Below are 22,709 nucleotides of genomic sequence, written 5' to 3' on the forward strand. Positions count from 1 at the left end.
GCCTCTGAGCAGGCGGTATGCCACTGAGTAGAGCTGGAGTTTCTTTAACCGGGCAGCATATGGCATCTTTTTGAGCCCTTTGATCCTCTTGGTGAGGTACTTTTGGGGTCTTTCCAGTTGCTGCAGGTGTCTGGTAAGGTACATCCCAAAAGGGGCATTGTACTCAATTATGGGCCTGATGAGTGATGAGTAAAGAGGCACGATGACCTCCCCTGATCTAGATGTGAATCCCTTCATAATTAGGTGGGCTATATAAAATGTTTTTCTAACCACTTTGGCCACGTGGTTGTCAAATGAGAGATTGCTATCAACTTGGGTCCCCAGGTCCCTAATTACTTCTTCCGTACTTAACGGATTACCACCTATGTGGTAATTTGTGGGCACTTTGTTTTTGCCAAAGGGGATGACTCTACACTTCTTGGCATTTAGCTTGAGGGCATGGCTCTGGCACCAGTTGTCTGTTTCTATGAGGCCCTTTTGGAGGATGCTTGTGTCGGCTGGAGAGTCGATTATAGCGCCCAGTTTGCAGTCATCTGCGAACCTGGTCAGCCACAGTCCTTCCGTGTTGGCCTGTACCTCCGAGAAATATATACCAACAGGAGAGGTCCCAGGACTGAGCCTTGTGGGACGCCACTTGTAACTGGTTTGGAGCCTGACATGGCTCCAGCAATTCTAACCATGTGGGTTCTGTCCTTGAGCCAGTTTTCAACCCATCTAGTGACATAGGGGTTTATATTTAAGCTGGTGAGCTTATCTATAATGCCCGAGTGGGGTATTGTCAAGCCTTGTTTTGGGCACTCGTGTTCAGACAGGATGGTGTGCATTTGTCAAGATCAGGGAAGAGAATTTTTGCAGCAGATATTTTGCAATATTTGACAAACACTAGGCAGGATTTTTGCCAGGTGGACAATCAACAGTTTACAGATAGCAACATTTGATGAATCTCTGATGGTTGTTAATGCTAGGAGCATTAATAAAGTTTTTTATTGGAAAATGTGTTGCGTTCCCACAAGACTGACATTGTTATTATTTTTGAGACATGGTTAAATAACAATGACTGGAAACCAGTTCTGTCAGTATATAAATGTTTTTACTGTAACAGACATCCTGACAAAACAATCAGGTGGAGGTGTTATGATAGGGATTAAAGATAGCTATGAGACCTGTGATTATTACATGTTCAATGACAATACCAATACTATAGACTGTGTAACTGTGACAATAAAGACAAGCCTGGAACATATAACAATTCTTGGAATGTACAGACCACCAAAGTCAGGTGCAGATGACTAGAGGAATTCATACCTTTCTTACATGAAACACTGGAGGGAAGAATAATATTAGCTGGGGACTTAAATATACCAGAAACAGGCTGGAATAATATTGATTCAACAATGTTAGTAAGGAAATTATTCACAGAGTATATTCAGGAACAACAACTGCTTCAGATTGTAAAAAAAAATACCTGGGGACGTAATATAATAGATGTTGTGTTCCCAAAGAAATTATTGCAACTTCAAGTCAAGTTTTACCACCATTGATGTGCAGTGATCATGGAGTTATTAAGGTTAACTTGTTGCTAAATAATTCTGCCTAACTGAAATCTAAACCAATGCACAGAAGGTTAATTACAGATTATATGGAAGCAAAACAGTCACTATGTAAAACTAACTGGCATGAGGTGTTCAGTGGAAAAACTGTAGATGGAATGTGGAAAGTTTTGAAAGTGAAATTATTTTAAGTGCAAAAAGTAAAAAATAATGTTTAACGTCAGGATCTAGGCATACAACATCTGTTTCCATAAGAACAAGATATCTGATTAAGGTGAGAGACAAAAAAATATAAAAAAAACGTAAGAGAAGTCGAACCAACTTTGAAAAATGAAATAAACAAGTTGGACAAACAGATTAAGCAGTGTGTGACACAAGATCAAGAAAAATTTGAAGAAAATTTATACAAGATATTGAGCATAATAGGATTTTTATAGATACATAAGATGTGGAAGGAGTAAAGACACACAAATTGATAGACTGCATGCAGATTCTAAAGTTTATTCTCAGACACAACAGATTATAGATATATTTACAAAATCTTATGCAAAACAGTTTGGCTCCACAAAAGAGGTGATAAGTTGTCCTAGTGACATCCAGGTAACCCCAGATACTGGAATCAAATTTGATTATATTGAAAAAGAACTGCGCAAACTGGATCTAAAGTGCAGAGAGGAGACAGAATTAGTAACAATGACCTGAGAACACTTCATCAAGAACATACAGTACCATTATATCCATTATTCAGTAGGTCATATAAATATGGGGAGATTCCTCATGATTGGAGACATGCACTTATTAAATCTGTCTTCAACGGAAAGGGGAGTAGGACAAAACCAGAATCATATAGACCCTTATGTCTACTTTCATGTTGTCGAAAAATAATGGAGAAGGTAATATTGGATAAGTTACTGTCAGAACTATATAGGTTGGGACTTGAAACCATATATCAGAATGCATATTTTGAAAATACATCTATTACCACCTGTAACATGATGTTCTATAACAATATAATAACAGCTATGAATGAAAAATTTTGCTGTGATGTAATTTATATAGATTTAATTTCAGCATTTGACAGGTTCATACAAAAACACTGATCAATAAAATAGTACAACTACGTATTGGTGTACTCTTGATAAGATGGATAGCTGCATGGCTTACAAATAGGACATGGCAAGTATCAGACAGCATACTGGACAGGTGAAATCCTTGGTTACAGTCAGGGTGTCCCACAAGGCTCTGCCCTAGGCCCTTACTTGTTTAGATTGTATATGGGTAAATTCAGCTATGAGCTTTTCTTATCATATCAACCAATTGGTTAATGACAGTTACAGAACTTTAGGTAGTATAAAAAGATTTATAAAGTCTAGGAAATCAAACATAATGAAGTCATTGTTTGTTCGTTACATTAGACCAAACCTTGAGTATGGAATAACAGTATGGAAACCCTATAAGAAAACAAGCATGAGTAAACTGGAAAGAGTAGAGCGGAAATATACCAAGGGCATCCATGGATGTGAAAATTTAAGTTATTATGAAACACTAAAATATCTGAACTTGTACAATGTCTCTTGCAGATATCTAAGAGAAGATCTTATTCAGGTATATAGGGCATTTAGAGACAGCTACCTCTGGGAATGTTTGGGGTTATCAAAAAGTACTAGAGAATCATCAGACAACCTCTGTAGAAGATTCTATAGGAATGAGAAATGTACTAATTGGTTCCCTGACAGAGTAGCTGATGCATGGAACAGACTACAAAATGACATTAAAGCAAGTACTAGTTTAGATATTTTTAAGAACGGCCTGGACACTTATTATGGGAGCAAGTGTTTTGGTATATTGGCAATCTAAAAGGGCATTAATGCCCATACTTGAAATATTTGTAATTATGTATGCATGTATGACTGGTTTTCACTGACCAAGAGAGATCATCCTCAATGTGAACCTCCAGGAATTTCGTGCTCTTTTTCTCTTTCCACCATCTCGCCATTAATCAGGAGAGGAGAATGAGCTGTTTGTGTTTTCCTGAAGTCCATTAAGATCACTTTTGTTTTGTAGATATTAAGGTCGAGGTTATACTTGGCGCACCTGTCAGTCAGTGAGCTCACTTCCTCCCCATAATCCTTTTCATCTCCTTTACTGACGAGGCCCACAATTGTAGTGCCGTCTGCAAACCTGATGATGTGGTTGGTGCTGAATCGAGCTTTACAATCATGGGTTAATGCAGTAAACAGTAGTGAACTCAACACACAGCTTTGAGGTACTCCTGTGTTGATTGTGATGCTTTTCAAAGATTTATTGCCCACATACACCCTTTGATGTCTTTCAGTCAAGAAGTCCAGGATCCAATTGCACATACGGGCATTGATACCTAGATGAACAAGTTTTTTGATTAGCTGTTGTAGGATGACAGTACTGATTACTGAACTGAAGTCAATAAACAGCATTCTAAAATAGCTGTCCTTGTTCTCAAGCTGTGCCAATGAGAGATGCAGTCCAACCGAAATGGCATCCACCATGGAGCGATTGGCGCAATATGCAAACTGGAGTGGATCTAGTGCCGCTGGCAGGCTTGCTGTCAGGTGTTTTTTTGACTAATCTTTCAAAGCTTTTCATAATGGTGGATGTGAAAACTTAAGTGAGATGATTTCATTGGCAGTGGAATAATATTTGTGTTTTTGAAACATGAGTACCTTCCCTTGATCAAGAGAGATATTAAATATAAGCATGAGTACTGTGCTTAGTTGTTCAGCACAGTCCTTTAACATCTTTACCATGATGTTGTCCAGTCCTGCAGCCTTCCTAGGGTTCCCCTGCTGCAGGGTCCTTTTCAACTCTACTGAGATTAGGCTGAGCACTTCGTCTCCTGGATCTGTAGCAAGTTTCACTGTCTTGGAACTGTTCTCCTCGAACCTGCAGAAAATGATGTTCAGCCTATCCAGGAATTCTGTGTTGTCCTTGCACTGGGCACTGTATTCAGTTATGGCTTTTATGTCCTGCCACATGCACTTGGGGTCTCTCATGTCAGTGAAGTGGTTCTGGACTTTCTTTCCGTAGGCCTTTTTTGCTTCCTTTATCCATCTCTTCAGGTTTGCCGTTGCTGCACCGAGAGCTTCCTTGTCTTTTGATTTGACTGTTACATTGCGTTCCTTCAGAAGCTCGTATACTTTGCTGGTGAGCCAGGGTTTTTGGTTGGCTCTTATGATGATGTTTCTGTTGATGGTCATGTCATCTACGCACTTAAGATATATATGCCACCACAGTTTCTGTGTATTTGTCCAAGTTAATGCGTAGATCTACTGTTGCAGCCTCTTTGAATATGCTCCAGTATGTATTGTTGAAGCAGTCTTGGAGTGCTGTGATTGCTCCATTTGGCCATACCCTGATTTGCTTCACAGTGGGGTTTTCTCGGACTAGTGCAGGTTTGTATGCTGACATTAGCATGATGGTGAGGTGGTGTGAGTTGCCCAAGTGTGGGTATTGCACTGCTTTATATGTCATCTTGACATTGGTGTTTACCTTATCCAAGGTGTTGCTACCCTTGTTGCAGCAAATCCCACATGCTGGTAGTAGTTGGGTAATACTGACCTGAGTTCTGCCTGGTTGAAATTCCCTGCAATAATGTGTGCAAAATCTGGGTACTTATTCTGCAGCTCACATAATGAGTTATACAGTGTAGCCTGTGTTTCATTAGTGTTTGCACTCGGTGGGATATACACCACTATGATGCTGACACCATTGAACTCTCTAGGCATATAAAATGGTCTACATCTGACTGCTATGAACTCTATGTTTTCAGAGCAATAGTTAAGGGCAGACTACACTTCCACTAGATCCCCTCAGTGCTTAATCTCTGTCTGCACAAAAAAGAGTGAGGCTTTCCAGATGAACTTCACTGTCGTTAATGTTACTATGCAGCCAGGTTTCTGTAAACATAAGAACACAAGTATTTCTCACCTTGCTTTGTGATGTTATTTCCAGCCTTATGTAGTCCATCTTTTTATCCAGAGAGTGCATGCTTGCTAGAAGTAAGGATGGTAATGAAGGCCTGAAAGGATTTACCTTCAGTATGACTGAGATTCCAGCCCCTGAAACCCTTTTTCTGGATCTTTCCATTTTTTTTTACAAAAAACATATTTATTAAATTATCGTGTGACACAGACAATGTTATATTTACATAGGTGAAAATAAATCATAGCGACACAATCTCAGTTGCAACCATTATACCTTACAAACTGTGCCAACACAATTGTAACTGCAAACATTATAAATCACTTTTAATATCTCTGGTCATTGTCAGTCAACTATTACATAGCTCACTCAGATCCTACCTTCTTTTAAACATCAAACAAAATATGCAATAGAAGGAGGAAGCTACTACATGATAGAGCAAAATCCCAAAAAGGGAAGGCATCTCTGATCAGTATTAGCAAAAAACTACGGGCACTCAAAAAATAGTCTAAGGCCAGCTTCGAGAGAAATATTGCACAGGATACTAAGGATAATCACAAGGCTTTCTTTAGTTATGTCAGGAACCTGGGTGGGAATTCCCAGATATACTCAGAATTAGTCCAAAATGACAAAAAATACACCAAACCCACAGACATTGCCAACATCCTAGCTAACAGGTTCAGCGCAAACTTCTCCCCCCTCTCCCCACCAAAAGGACAAATATCTATCCCAGCAGAGTGCTGCTCCCCTGACATCTCAGATGCACAGGTAAGAGCCGCCCTCTCCAAAGCAAAAAACACAGCATCGGTGGGACCAGACGGTGTCCCGGGCTGCGTCCTACATGAACTCCAAGAAGAGCTAAACCCAAACATAAAACTACTGTTCAGTCTCAGCCTTACTACAGGATATGTACCCAAAGAGTGGCGTACAGCAACAGTGGTCCCTCTCCACAAAGGTGGTGCCTCAACGGATCCTGGAAACTATCGCCCCATAAGCCTGACTAGCTTGGTCTGCAAAGCTATGGAAAGGATCATCATGGACCTCATAAATAAAGATATTGGGGACCTACAGACACTGGATCCTACCCAGTTCGGCTTTGTTAAGGGCAGATCCTTCCTCTTAAACCTGGTCGATTTCTTTGAAACAGTCACCAAGGCCATTGACGAGGGGAAGGTGGTCCACACAGCCTACCTGGACCTTGCAAAAGCCTCCGATACAATACCCCACTCGGGCATTATAGATAAGCTCACCAGCTTAAATATAACCCCCTATGTCACTAGATGGGTTGCAAACTGGCTCAAGGACAGAACCCACATGGTTAGAATTGCTGGAGCCATGTCAGACTCCAAACCAGTTACAAGTGGCGTCCCACAAGGCTCAGTCCACAGGCCAACATGGAAGGACTGTGGCTGACCAAGTTTGCAGATGACTGCAAACTGGGCACCATAATCGACTCTCCAGCCGACACAAGCATCCTCCAAAAGGGCCTCATAGAAACAGACAACTGGTGCCAGAGCCATGGCCTCAAGCTAAACGCCAAAAAGTGTATAGTCATCCCCTTTGGCAAAAACAAACTGCCCACAAATTACCACATAGGTGGTAATCCATTAAGTACAGGAGAAGTAATTAGAGACCTGGGGACCCAAGTTGATAGCAATCTCTCATTTGACAACCACGTGGCCAAAGTGGTTAGAAAAACATTTTATATAGCCCACCTAATCATGAAGGGATTCACATCTAGATCAGGGGAGGTCATCGTGCTTCTTTACTCATCCCTCATCAGGCCCATAATTGAGTACAATGCCCCTTTTGGGATGTACCTTACCAGACACCTGCAGCAACTGGAAAGACCCCAAAAGTACCTCACCAAGAGGATCAAAGGGCTCAAACAGATGCCATATGCTGCCCGGTTAAAGAAACTCCAGCTCTACTCAGTGGCATACCGCCTGCTCAGAGGCAATCTGCGCCTGACATATAAAGCCATGTCCAACCCGGAATTAATAGACATGCTGCACCTCAGAAAATCCAAATCCCATCAAGCTACGTGCTCAAGAGACTTGAACCTCAGCACTGAAATAAATAGGACATGCTGGAGGGACAGATTCATAACCCAGAGGCTCCCTTCACTCTGGAATAAAATCCTAGTCCAGGTTAGGCAGAGTCCCTCATTGACTCTCTTCAAGAGGAATCTTGATGAGTGGATGGGAGATCGTAGGTTTACCCTGGGTATCACTTCTGTGTCACTGTTAGACAGAGGCACAGTATACTAACCTCGAAAAAGGGCATAGCAAAATTAATTTAAAATGGGGGGCGAAAGCCAAACACACACTGGCTAGGCTTATAAATGCCCTAGGGCAGATAGCCTAGTATGAACCTATGAACCTATGAATTCCTCCTCTGCATGTAGTGGTCCCATATTTCCCATTTTTTTCCTGTGTTATACACTCCTACCCTTTTGTAAAGACCAGTTCAAATTGTTCTATCTCTGTTACTATCTTTGTTACTTCTAGTAAAGTTGGTTTAGACTGTGATTTCCATTTTCTAGTTATTGCTTTTTTGGCATAATTAGATTCAGCAAGGCCTTGCTATGTCTAGGCAATTCCAACAGCTCAGAAAACAATTTCCCTAGTCACTCCAATTTGCTCACCCAGCATCTCCGATAGAGCAGTCTGCAGGGAATCTTTAAAGTCAACCAACCCATTATACTTCCAGAAAATATGTTCCCAGTTACTTCTTACATACATATATCCCCCCATTGTTTCTTTGTGAAATGCTTATCCAGTCTCTCTTCCCGATTCTTCCTAACCTCTTCTGAATGATTCTTATAGTTATCATGCAATATTTTGTATGCCCTACTAATTATTCCTTTCTTAACCACAATTTATGTTCTGGATTCTACTAAGAACTCTACCAGTGCTGGTCTTTCATTTAAGACCCCCCTATTATTTGCCTGTAATCCGATATCAATTCTTAATGTGGAAGGCAATCTTCCCAGTCTATTACCTTTCCCTCTCTAGTTGTTTGCTCCCAACACCTTGGTTCCTTTGTCAGTTTTTCCAATATACCGCTTCCCCTTCTTGCCTACTGTCTGTATTCCTAATTACAGTCACCCCTATCAGCAGAATCCCCTTTCTCCATTGCCATATTGGCTTAGTTCTTACAATACCTTCTGCTACTTTATGAATATAATATTTTGTATAATTATTGTTGTTCTCCTTAAAGGTTTGCATCCAAAATCCCAGTCTCTCCCTGTTACTTGTATTCCCCCCGCCCCGTTATTTCATTATCTCTTTCCATTTTGAGTTATAGTTTTCTGCTTGTGCTATGTGCAGGAGACTTAACTGGGTTGCTCTGAAATACCCCTTCAAATAGAGTAATCCCAATCCGCCCTGTTCTATTGGAAGAACAAGTTTATCCCACTTGACTCTTGCCGTCTTCCCCTCCCAGATAAAATCCTTCAGCTCTTTATTAATTACTATTCACAACTTCTCCTATGATTGATAAAAGATGTAAGACTAAAGGAACTAAAAACATTTTAACTGCTTCTCTCATACTATCAATATCCATATACCAGAGCTTCCATTTCCTCAGTTTTTGTATTCTCTTTGTTTGGTCTCTTTCCACATATCCTTAGCTGCCACATTGGTATCATTTTTAATCCATACTCCTAAATACTTCATTTCATCATGTTCCTGTAAGTATGGATTTTGCTGAACCAATTTGTATGTGGGTACATAATTTAATGCTATTGCTTTTGTTTTTGGCTTCATAAATTTTGTGTCCTGAAAAGGTTTGAAACTGTCTTAATATGTTCCACAGCACTGTAATGTCCCTTTCGGGTTTTGTCAGGTATAAAATAATGTCATCTGCTTCTCTTGACTACCATACCAATTATATCCTTAAATTTCTGAGTCCCTTTTTTTTGCAAATGGTTCTAAATATTATGCAAAGAACAAAGGGGAATGAGGACACCCCTGCTTAGTTTGTCTGCTCAACCAGAGATCATCAGAGAGGACCTGACTCACCTTAATTTTCACCTCTGATCTCTTATGTATCCTCCTAATCAACCTTACAATTTTTTCAGAGAATGCAAATGATTCCATTGCTCTGCTCATAAAGTCCCAGCTCACTCTGTATCAAGACCCACCAAGAACATTGGTATCTTCTTACATTCTGCTTCCCTCTGGATCATCACTTTTCTGTTAATGTTGTTGTTAGAAAAATATGTATTAACATATGTGTGCAATGCTTATTTTAAATAAGGGAAGATTAACACGTTTTTATTCTATATGCAGCATTAGTTCTATTGGAAACTGAAAACAAGCTTTTCTGAAATTGTGCTTTCTGACACTGCAATATGCACTCTGACCTAGTTTACTAGCACAGCAAAATACATGTTTATGCCTTGGAAATGTACTGGAAAGCAGGTGATTTTCTGCTAGGTCAGGAAATTAAATAGAGAATAATAATAATTTCTGTAGATCCATTCATTATGGACAATAAGCTCTGTTCATGCTAATGAAAAAGTGCACAAGCTGCAAGAAAGTTAGATACTATAAACAATGAACTGCTTCAGAAATCTGTACTTGCATTGTGCTTGAATTAGCCATAGTACCTAGACTTGTAACATCACATAGCAAGAAAGTTATAACTGACCGGTGGTCATCAAGGCCATCCTGTTTACTGAAAAATCTTTTTTAAACTTTGAAGAGTCAGCTAGAAATGTGAGAAACATCTGTAAAGTAACAGAATTGTGAACTGCTGATCTGCTACGTCAGTCATAGTGGGCAATGTCTTGAAAGAAAGGTATAAAAATTGTGACACTTCCTGATTTAGTCACACAAACTCTGTAACTGCATTTTTTGTCTCCTTGCGCAAGAAGAAAGATACCTGAACTGAACCTTATGCTTTTGGTCTTTTGAAGTATTTTTCTCTGACATTTTTCAAATGTTTGCCTCCCTTCCACAAAACCACACTGATCCATATCTATCAATTTTGGCATCACTTTTGCCATTCTTTTTGCCATTATAGACAAACACGTTACAATTATGATTTAGCATTGAAGTGGGCCTCTGTGAAGCTGCATCTGATAGCGCTTTACCCTCTTTAGGTATTACAGCTACCACTGCTTTCTTCTAGGATGTTGGTACTTCTCCTCCTCTTAAAATACTGTTAAAAACCTTCCAGATCTTTATCAGTCTTTTCCTTCCTAGTTTCCAAACATCCGCAGGAATACCATCTATTGCTGGGGACTTTCCTGTAGACTGTTTATACATCACAATTTTTATGTCATGTCCTCCTATCCTAACTCTTAGTAATTGAACTTCATCAACCTCTAACCCTGGCATATTTAATTCTTCCATAAACATTTCCATTTGTATTTTTTCTTGATTTCCATATTTCTCTGCTTTATATAGACTTTCACAGAATTTCTGAAATATTTCTAACACCTCTATAGGATCCCTTGTTAGCTTCCTTGTTATAGGCTTCCTAAGCTTGGAGACAGCCCTTTCTACTTTCTGTTCCCTGAGTCGTTGTGCTAAAAGTTTTTGTGCTCTTTTGTTATTATCAAAAAACAGTTGCTTAACAGCAATCTTTCTAAACTTGTGCATGTTATCGAGGTAATCCCTTATTTTCTGCTTAGCATTCTGCAGTTGATCATCTTCTTGCTCAGTGAGATTCCCTCTGTTCTGCAATCCTCTAACATTTCTCAGTCCCTCTAAATAATTCGTATTTCTTAACCATAGCTCCCTTTCTTTTATTTCCACCCTATTTTTAAACTCCACCTTAATTTTATCCCACGCCCTAGCTATATTTTAAGAAGAAATTTCTATCCTCTCTAATAGCTCCTGAATAATCTCCACTACCCATTCCTTAAATTCCTCTCTTTTCAACAGATAGGTGGGAAAGTGCCAGTGTCTCATTTTAATTTAATTGCCCTTTGTTTTTACTTTAGTTATTATTGATGCATGATCTGAAACAGTTATTGGGTACATATCAAGACCTTCAATTAAATGCACATGTTCCTGTGAAAGGTAAATTATGTCTAGCCCAGTTTTATATCTCGGGGAATAATAAGAAAATTCATTCTGAACTCCTATTGCTGAATTCACATCTTCCATGCCAAACATTTTCATAAATTTCTTCAAAAATATACCCTCCAAAATTCTCTTCACTGTTGCAAATCACATTCCAGTCCCCACCTATAAGTAATATTCCTTGCTGAAAACTGATTATTTCTCCCAGAATTTTCTTAAGCTCCATTATAGAGGTTTTAGGAGGAATATAAGTATGTGCCAGTATAATCCTCTTCCCTTGCCAGTAGCCCCTTAACACCACAAATTTGCCATGATTATCTTTTTTATCCTCTTTGATCATTATTGGAGCTCTTCTGCAATCAGTATAAGTACTCCCGTTTTCCTTTGTCTCAGGTATTCTGCTGAATAACCATCCTGAAAACCTTTCTTTATCAAATTCACATGTTCAATTTTAAGTGAGTCTCCTGTAACATAGCTATTTGCAGTCTACATTTTTAATACAGTTCAATACTCTTTCTTTTTTGTATTTATCTGTGAGGCCGTTTACATTTAAAGACATTACAGACACCATCATTGCATTAAAAATTATTATACCTACCTTTTATGTATAACAACTTTTTGTTAAATATCTAGTTCCAGCTTTTGTGTTACACGCATACACTGTTTGACAAGTTGAACTTTTATACGGTTGTTTCTTGTCATATCCATTTGAGCCTATGTCACATCTTAGAAAAAACTTTTGTTTTATTGAAAACCATCAAACAAAAAACACCCCCCCAATACCCCCTAAAATCTATTAACTTAATACTTACACACAAAACTATATACATCTTCAAATACTGATGTTTTACCCTCCAAAAAGGAACAAAAGTCCCAAACTGACAGCCACAATCACAAACTTGAGTTAACCTAAAAGAAAGGTTAAACATGCTAGATGCATGGTACAGCCCATGCATTCTACCACGTGATAACTGGTTCTGTCCTTTCTTTATAGCTCTCCAAGTTAGGAACACCCCCTGAATACTTTCAGAGAACATTAAGTCACAGGCACTCTCTCTCTTCTCAGTTTTATTTTCTCCAGCCAGTCACTCTCCACCACCCTGTAGTCAGTTTGTCTTTATCAGATTGTCTTTATGGAGACACAAGAACCAGGCAACCAGTTTCTCTTTATCAGACTGTTTCTATGGAAACATGAAGACCAGCTGCATAACTGCTACTCAACCTACATGGTTTTTCTTAGAAAAAAGCCTCATAATATTCAATATTATTTTTCATTTACTTGTTTACTCTTAAAACTTGTTACCAAATCAGTCTAAAGTCCTTAATCTAGTCATTTCCCCAAGCAAGAATGAGAAAAAGCACATTTTTTTTCTTTTGTCATGCTCTTTTAACCAAGCTTTTGTCACTGCATTTCCTACATTTCTTAAGAAGAAGAAAGAGAAAATGGAGAAAGAAAAGAAAAAACAGCAGCACCTGTTTACAATCTCTATTACACTTAAAAATACCTGAGAAAACTTTACTTTATTGCATGCAAAGAAAACCATACACCACAAAAATAGTGCTAATAAGAAAAATATATCTTTACTTACAGTTAGCTTTCTCCCTCCTCTTCCCTTCCCCAAAGCATTTTTTGGACATTAATGAATAAAGTTACATAGTACATATGTTTTAGAGTCCCCACAAGTCCAAAAAATTCTGAAAAAGTCCAACATTTCCAGATTTTCTTATTCTGTCATATTTCACACATATAATTATTGCAATGTAATCCCACATTAAGTTACTGGTTTTATTACTGTTCATCTCCATCTACCAGATCCTGTCAATGCTTCATTTTCAACATAATTTCAATTCTTTTCCTCAGCTCTTGTGCTCCCTTCCTTCACTCCAACATTTTTTTTGTTGAAACACTTGAAAAAGTTTCACAGATACAGTATTTCTGTGGTCTTTATTACCAGAAGATCAAGAAGCAGAATCTCTTTCAGTTTCACAGCTCACTTTTTGTTGGGCAAAATTTTGTATTTCCTCCTTATGTACTTCATCAAAAAAGGATTTTGTCCCTCCAGGGAAGAATACTTTGAAGAAAGCCGGGTGCTGCACTTTGAATCTCACACCTGAATCTCACACCTGCTTCTCAACATTCCCTGAATAGTGTAATAAATTTGCTTCTCTTCTACCTGGTGTGCAATGAACAATCATTCTCCACAAATACTTTGTCGTCTCCCACTTTTAGTACTTTGTCCTTCTGCCAAGGTTTTGTCAAAATTAACTACTTCTGGTGGCAGGATTGCATCTTTACTATTAAATGTCTGGGATGATTTCTCATAGCCAAGTTTGGAGCATACACATGATGTGCCCTTTCAACTAATAACTTCTGCTCTGGAATACCAGTCCAGTTGCTTATTTGTGCTTTCATAAAATTAATGCAGTCTTTTCCTTCCAACTTCTCTGGTATAGCTGAAAATCTCAGGTTTTTCCTATGTGCTCTGTTCTCTAGCTCCATTATTTTTTGAAACATCTCTTCTTGAACAGTCTCATAGTCAGCCAACCTTTCTTCCTTTCAACCTGATTTTTGCAGCTTTGTCGCATCATCTGAATATTTATTTAAAGCTTCTTCCATTTTTTCCAGCCTTTTGTTGTTTGTGTTGATATACCCCATCAGTGTTTTGTTTATTTTAACCAGGTATGTGTGCCATTGTCTTATACCTTCCTCTAGGTTACTGGAATTCATGTTTGGAGGTTGCATTGCTTTTTGCTGAACAACTGCAAAACTTTTCTCAGTCAGTGTTTCTTCCTCACTTTTTGTAGTTGAGTTTTTCCAGGTCCTCTGTGTTTCTTTTTTTTTTTTTCCTGGCATCCAGGGATTACACCTACTATACACTTACCGGAATTTACCCATAAACACAAGAATTCTGGCCTTCTCTGATGAGTTTCTGTTTTCACACTGGGAGAGCTCGAATTAAGCTGTTACTCAATGTGCACCCATCTTGAAAGTCCAAAAATGGGATAGTTTATTGAGCACAAAAAGGGAAAACTGGCTAGGCTTAAAATAATCCACAAGGACAGCTAGCCTACTATTTACCTAGGAATCTATGAGGATCTGGGGATTGTAATGCAAAAATTATGAGTTTAAAGACAATTCCTGTTACTTTTATAGTGAAGACCACAAAAATTGTTGCTTTCATATTTAGGTGAATTATGTCCAACTCCCATTCCCTTCTAACAAAGTGATATACAGTATATGTTAGATCAATTATGTTTTCCTCTTACACAAAAGGTGACTGTCTATTGATGATGTACAAATAAAGTTTAATAGAATGCTTGCTTGCTGTAACTTTTGACTCAGAAATAATTATACTTGTTACTGTTTCATAAGGGTAGGCTTTATTTAGCTTTTAAGGCTCTTTGTGATAATGAACTAAGAATACTTGTAAGTATAGAGAAACCTGATAATACATCACTTAGGAATAGCCACCTATTTATAAAGTGGATAGCTGCAGAACAGTTATGAGAATTAGGTTTTTATCACAATCTATTGCACAGATGTGGAGCAAGCTTCTTATGACTATTTTGTATTAGTCTTAGCTACATGGGTTATATCCTGCAAAGCATATAAAAGTCATTCATCTTCCAAAGCTTCAGAGCACCTTCAATGCACCCAAACAGTCAGGTAGCTCAAGCTGAGCTGACTAGACTAAAAGACAAGTTTGGGCGCAAAAACCTTCAGAGCTTTTCTGACAGCAGCGAGAGGGAGGCTGAGCCCTTAAAGGCCAAAGCCAGAACAACAAAAAATAAATATCCACATCCTGGCATAAAGTTCTCTGGGGTGGAAGGAGAGAGTGTCTACGGCAGCATTGATCATTCAAATATCTAGTGTTATGGTACATTTACTTACACAACTGTACTATGTTCATAGTATTGATCATTGTTGCAGTAGCTTTAGCTACATGGGTAGAGTACCCTATCTAACTACATTTGGGAGATGGAAGGAGAAGAGTCCAGAAGCCACTGGAGAATGGCCTGATCTCGTCCTAGAGAAGGAATAAAGCTTATATCGCTTACAGAGGACCAAGTAGCAGCTTCTAGAAAACGTTTAGAATACAACCCTTTCCAAAAAGCCACAGAGGAAGCAATGGGCCCAGTACAGTGGGCCTTGAACCTGCCTGGAATAGTTTTGTTATGGTGAGTAGAACAAAAGGTAATAGTTTTAGACAACCATTCAGAAATAGTCTTTTGGCACAGGTTGTGTCTTCTTCTTCCCTTCACAAGACATGAACAACTGAAGATAGTACAAGAGTTGTCTGTGGATATCCAAGATAAAGAACATCTTTTCTCCATTTTTATGTTCACAAAAGAAAATGGGGACATGGATAACTTGGTTCAGAGTAAACGCAGATACCATTGTAGGTATAAAAGAAGGATTAGCTCTTAAACAAAGCCTGTCCCTTTGGAAAATGAGATAGGATTGGCTCACCATAAGAGCTTCCAACTTGGATACTCTTCTTGCAGAGGTTGAAGCAGTCAGTAAAACTGTTTTCCATGTTAAAAACCTCACATCAACCAAGTTTATCTGGTTCAAATGGAGCAAGTATTAGCTTCTCTATCACAAAATTAAGATCTTAAGAAAGGGTTATCAGTTTTCTTGGAGGCCTTATGCAAAATCATTTTGTCATGAAACTGCATTGAAAGAGAAGGATCCATAGGCAGATAGGCTGAAATGGCTGATAAATGGAAAGGAATAAGAAAGGCCATAGAAGTAACTCAACTAAGTATTGTAAAAAACGTGAACTACCACCCCTGAATGGCTGCTGGTTATTTTCTTGACACCAACTATAAAACCTTTTCCACATACTAATATATGATTTTCTAGTCGCAGGCTTTCTTGTCTCAATTAGTACCTGCAGCACCTCCTCAGTATACAACTGCCTAAAAGGAATTAAACGTTATCACTCAGGCAGTCAACTGAAGTTGACTGATGTTGGAGTGTACCAAACACCTTTCTTGTGTGAGTAGACCCAATCTATGAGGAATCCTGTGGTAACTGTACCAGGCCATTTCCAAAATAACAGACAAACACAATTCCCTAGGCCAGAAGGATGCCTTCTGAATTTTCAGAAGTACCCTGGATATTACTGGAAATGGTGGAAAAGCACACAAAAACATTCCTGTCCAAGGAAAAGAAAAGACATCTGTCTTCCAGGCCTTCTTGCATAGAGTCCTGGAAGAGAATCTTGGCAGTTGATTGTTTAGAGAGAAGGTAAAGAGGTCTACTTCAGAACTGCCACAGACGGATCTAGATCAAATCTTGGAAGAACCCCCCCCCCCATCTAGTTTCCATTCATGAGGGTTTGCTCTGGTCCCCCTCAGCTTGTCTGCTACACAGTTTTGCTTTGACAGAATGCAGGATGCCTGAAGAACAAGACTGTGCTGTGACACTATACCCCACGCTAACATGACTAATCTGCAAAGTGGGTATGACCTGGCCCCCCCTTGCTTGTTGCTGTACCACATGACTGTGGCATTGCCTGTAACCACTTGAAGAGGTCCTGAGAACCAAAGATAGTTCAGAAAGTTGAGTGCCTTTATCAGTGCAAGTATCTCATTGATATTTATGTGCCTGCATCTGTCCTTGGTGTCCTACACCCCCTGCTCTTTTATACTTCCTGAAACTTCTCCCCAAATAAAGTCTGAGGTGTCTGTGATGACTGACTGCTTTGGAGTAGGGAAGGAGTAGGGAAGGAGAAGGGAAGACATGGATACCCTGTTGCTTTCACCAAAAGATTTCTCTTCTGACAAACCCGAACAGTAGGACTTAAAAAGATAAAGGGTGTTGATGCAAGGACTGGACTGAAGATATATTGGATACCAATGTATCTTTCTCATGTGGAGTCTTGCAAAGGGTATCATGAGAATCAGAGATGTAAAGAGACAAAATCCTGAGGTATTCCCTCCAAGTGACTGAAGTCTGAGTGGAAAACATTAAAAATGGATCTAAATAATGATCTACTTTTTCCTGTGGAAAAAAAAAGCTCTTTGAACTGAGGTGTCTAGTTGACATCCCAGGCACAAAATCCTGTGTGAGGGAGTTAAGAAAGACTTTTGAATTTTCTTTTGATATCTTGTCTGGTCATTCTGGATCAGCTCTGCAGTATCCAGCTCTTTTCATGCTTGGGTAGAAACAAAGTCTATGAGCTCATTGGCCAGGGTGGTCAACCAAGAAGTAGACAGATCAGGCACAAAAGCCTTCAGGAACACCAATTCCTTCTGGGTGGGGGTGGGGTGTCCCCTGTGAGATATTCTTGAGAAAAAATCTATGTGTCTCCTCTTACACATTCTCTTCCAAGGGACTTTCTTAGTGGGGTGTTCTAAGGCAGTATCAGAAGAACTAACAATGTACTAATGGGCCGACTAAAGACTAGTTCCGCCTGGCTGTCCCAGTGGAATGGATGCATGAGGCTCAGAGGCGGATCGAACTAGACTGTTGTCTGATCTGAGAGGGGCAAGGATGTCTCTTCTCTAGAGAAAGAAAAAGCCCTCTCTACAATCCATAGGCAGAATGCCCAAGGGACACAGAAGTTAACGGCAAAGGAGCTAGTTTTCTCAAACCATCAGCTCCTGCACCCCACCAGCACTCCACCCAAAGAGGGAATCAGCCCGAGCTGTCCAGCACTGAAACCCCAAGGGGAAAAGCTTCAGAGGCAGAGGACCTGCTGCTGATGCTTTGGGTCAGAGAGTCTTCCAGCTCTAAAAAGCTCAGCAAAGGTCAACTCAGGGAAACTATCAGAATTGAAGAACAGATTGTCTTTGGATTTGATATATATATATCTATAGAGTAGGGAGGAAACTGGGTTTATTTTACTTTTTGGGGCTGAAGATAGCGTTTAACGTGCTTTTTGCTGTATTTTCTGTGAGAAAAAGTTAATGTATCACACTAACATTACTTTATGGTTTGGACTCACAGGCCTTGAACTCACCATTGCTTTGAAGTCTGGTGCACAATCACTATATCAAATTTGGCATGCAACAGGCATGAAAAAGACAGAACAAAAAGCCACCAGCATGCACCAATTCATTTTGCCTCCACCTTCCGTGAATGTAATGCCCATTGCATATTCAGCATTTTCAAGGCAGCAGCACAATATAAAGAACACCACTCTGTGTCATACTTACCGAAGGTCATGAAGTTCAGAGCCAGAGCCAGTAATTAACAGGAATTCACCAGGTGACATGTGAGTGACAGTCACTTCGGCATAGACTTGACCTCTTGGAGTCAGAATGTGGCTTATGTTTGTACAGCCAACCTAAATCAGAGGAAAAAGAAGCAATGCTAGTAAGAATAAATTAAGGTTTCTTTCTTAAGTACAGTTTGCAATAGAAAAAACTGCATTAACATTTTATTTGCTGTTTAAATAACATATCATGACAAGTGCCATAGTGCAACCAAAGCTTAAACCAAAATGTTATTCTAAGGAAAGAAAAGTTGTTGTAGAGAAACCTAGTAGCACAACTGAGAGAGAATCTTGCAGCAAGTAATATATCTACAAGTAGAGTTCTTTCATCTTACTTAGAAAACTTTACTGTTTGCTCAACTATCAAAGACAGTTTAAGGCACGTGTACAAAAAGATGACAGTCCTTAACGTCTCATATTCTTTGCTCTAACAAAATTTACAGTGAGAGGAATACAAGATTATATTTGGCTAAGACAGCATTGGCAGAATCCACATAAAATAAAACAGTGGGAAGATGAAGTCATACCATTAACATTGTTAGTAACAAACTACAGTGAATGTTTGCATTTACACATGCTTTTAACAAAAAAGTGTTAAGCAGAATCATATATCCACCTTTCTGTAAAATAACACTTACTGCAGTAACTAAAGCTGCATAGAAGTCTCTTTATTAATGTATTTTAAACCTTGCTAAAGACTAATGTGCTAAGAACTAATGCACAATAAATACAGCTGTGCAAAATCTTACCATAACAGTGGATGTCCTTCTCTTCCCTGTTGCAGTATTATAAACGGAAGGGCACTCCCACCTAGGGCAGCCCACCATTCAACCAGTATACAAAAGCCTAATGATCTTCTATGGCCCATACATCACCTTAAACTCCCCACTCAGAACATAGGGCATAAAAGGGATGTACGGACGCAACTACCCAGAAGAGAACAGTCTACATAGGATAATGGAGTTCATGCACATCCAGAAGAAAAAATGCAGAAGAAAAATGGAAAACCCTCAAACAGAAGGGAATCTAAAAAAAAAAACAGAACAAACAAGAGGGGGTCGGAGGGAGGGAGCAAACACTGCAACAGTGAAGAGAAGGACATCCAGTGTTATGGTAAAATTTTACATAATTGTTCTATGCCTTTCTATATCACTGTTGCAGTATTCTAAACAGAAGGCAGAGTAGAAAAGCTGAAGAAACAGAATGACGGGTGGAAGGCTGAGAACAGCCCTCAACAAACTCATATAAAATGGTTTCAGTAAAATCTGCTTTGGCTTTAGAAACCACATCCAACTTATAATGCTTAGTAAAGGTATGCACTGAAGACCACGTAGCAGCTTCATGGATGGCTGGAATTGGTGTCCAACTCCTTGAAGAAGGCACCAGAAGACACAACAGCCCTAGTGGAATGAGCTCTAACAGAAGTAGACAGAGAGTTGCCATGAAAAGTATAATAAAATGAAATGGCCTTAAATATCCAGGATGAGATGGTTTGCTTAGAAACAGCCAAAGCCAATGTCCTGGGATAAAATGAAAGAAAAAGCTGATAAAATTTAGGAATGGCCTTAGTTTTATCCTAACAGTAACTGAGCTGTCTGTGCACATCCAAGGTGTGCAGGACCCTCTCACTAGCAAACTGAGGAGAAGGGAAAAATGAAAGAACTTATACTGACTGATTCAAGGACGACTCATTTACTACCTCAGACATAAAAGAAGGAATAGTATGAAGGGATACCCTGTCCCTGTGAAAAATGTAAAAAAGTAGGCATGGCCATAAGTGCCTGGAGCCCAGAAACCCTCTGAGCTGAAATAAGAGCCAGCAACAAAACAGTCTTCAAGGTACAATGTTGCAAAGAAAGAGAGTCTGCAGGCTCAAAATGAGCCTGAGTCAATTTTTCCAAAACAAAATTAAGGTCCCAAGGAGGAGGAATAGATTTCCTTGGAGACCTAATAAGCAGGATGAATTTAAGAAATTGTTTGACCTCAAAACAAGAAGCCAAAGGAAGATTCAAGGGCAAATGAGCAGAAATTGCTGATAAATTGGCCTATACAGAAGAATTGGCCAGGCCAGACTGGATAAACTTACACAGATATGACAGGCTTAGAGGGACCGCCACCAAAAAAGGGTCCTTGTTATGAGCATGGCCATTTGGACATATAAGATTTTCTGGTTGAGGGTTGCCTTGCCTACTGTAAAGCACATCCTCAGAAAAGAGGTGCCTGAAAGGTATCAAAACCCTATCACCCACAGTGTCAGCTGAAGAGTGGACAAGTGAGGATGGATGAGAGACCTCTTCTCCTGTGTAAGATGATCCAACTGGTGAGATAACTTATGGTGATTGCCCCTTGCCAGATACATTAAGTGAGATTTTTGTGGAGTCCAGCTGAATCTACTGCAGGACTCTTGGAAGTAGAGAAAGAGGACAGAAATCATAAAGAAGCATCCCCTTCCAAGGAAAAGAAAGGGCATCTGTCTTCCATGCCGGATGGCATGCCATTCTGGAACAGAAGAGAGGAACCTGCCTGTTCAGAGAACAGGCAAAAATATCTAACTGAGGAATACCCCACTGATGGACAATGTCCAGAAACACATCTCTGTGAAGCATCCATTCATTTAGCCTGTGTTTTGGACCTGCTTAGAGAGTCTGCTTCTAGAATGTGCTCTGAAGGAATTAACTAAGAGCCACCTCCCAAGCCTGAAGAGCCATCCTGCATAGGAGGTACAATTTTGTGCATCTCTGCTTGTTGACATACCAAATCACTGTAGTACTGTCTGTGTACACCTTCAAGGGCCTGGAGACAACATGGGGTGAAAAGCTTGAAGGACCAGAATCAGAGCACTCATCTCTTTGATGTTGATCTGGTCTGACTTCTGATGGGGGGGGGCAGAGACCCTGAACTTTTAGGTGACCAAAAGAAGCCCACCTACCATGTCTGAGGTATAGATGAACAGTTCTTGAGAAGGGACTGGAGGCTGAAAGGGTAGGCCTGGGTTGAGAGTAAACTGCTGAATCCACCACTCTAATTCCTTCTTTAGACAGGGAAGGAGAAGTCACTGAAATCCAGAGAGTGACAATGCTGCAGCCAGACTGATTTGAGGTACCACTGAAGCTTTCACAGCACTGGAATAGAAGAGGCCATGAATGCCAGGGCCCGAATAAACTCCCTGGCTGGCATGGCAGTCACAGGAAGAAGAAAGTGAAAGAAGGTTGTCAACGACAAAACATTTAGAGGTGGAAGACAGGTTAACATTGGTACTATCTGAATTCTGCATCCCAAATACAAATGATCCTGAGAGGGAGTTAGGATGGACTTTTGGAAGTTGATAGTAAATCCTGGACTCTGAAGAAGAGAGATAATGAACTCCAGATCCCGTAATGGGTGGCTGGGAGAAGGCACCAGAAGCAACAGGTCATCTAGATAAGGAACAATCTGAATGCCTTGGAGCTTACAGAAAGCAATCACAGGAGGTATACATTTTAGTGAATAGCCTTGAGGCAGTAGAGAGGCCAAAGGGCAAAGCACAGAACTAAAAATGAAAGGAAGACACACACAAACGTAAAAACTTCCTGAAAAGAGGATGAATAGGAATATAAAGTGCAAAAGACACCAGAAAAGCTTGGGGGTAGTAAAAGGAAACAGGGTTTGAACAGTAAGCTTCCAAAAAAGGGACCTTGAGAAAGGTATTGAGCCAGGAGACATCCAGAATAGGTCTCCAAGTGGCCAACTATCGAGGAACCAAGAACATCCTGGAATAAAAACCCTTTGCCAGCTGGGAAGGGAGGACAGGTTGAATGGTTTCTTGGTTCACCAGGGACCCTAGAACCTCAAGGAAATGGGGACATTGCTCTACAGCAGTTGAGGAATCCCTGAAAAAGGAGGCAGAGACTTCCATACCATGAAGTAACCCTGATGGATGATAAAAAGAACCCAAAAGT

The 22,709-nt window shown here is 39.7% G+C and overlaps 1 protein-coding gene across 1 annotated transcript in view; it reads right to left on the bottom strand.

Annotated features, from left to right (window-relative positions):
• DMGDH (dimethylglycine dehydrogenase) overlaps positions 1-22,709 on the bottom strand; it is a 1,049,975-nt gene that overhangs the window by 377,882 nt on the left and 649,384 nt on the right. The window contains exon 11 of the mRNA XM_044063708.1: positions 18,713-18,843. Coding sequence (XP_043919643.1) covers positions 18,713-18,843 — 131 coding nt within the window. The remainder of the gene's footprint in view (positions 1-18,712; positions 18,844-22,709) is intronic.

This window comes from Protopterus annectens, chromosome 2.part2 (genome assembly GCF_019279795.1).
Source record: "Protopterus annectens isolate FY-2018-M chromosome 2.part2, PAN1.0, whole genome shotgun sequence".
NCBI classification, from domain to species: Eukaryota; Metazoa; Chordata; order Ceratodontiformes; family Protopteridae; genus Protopterus; species Protopterus annectens.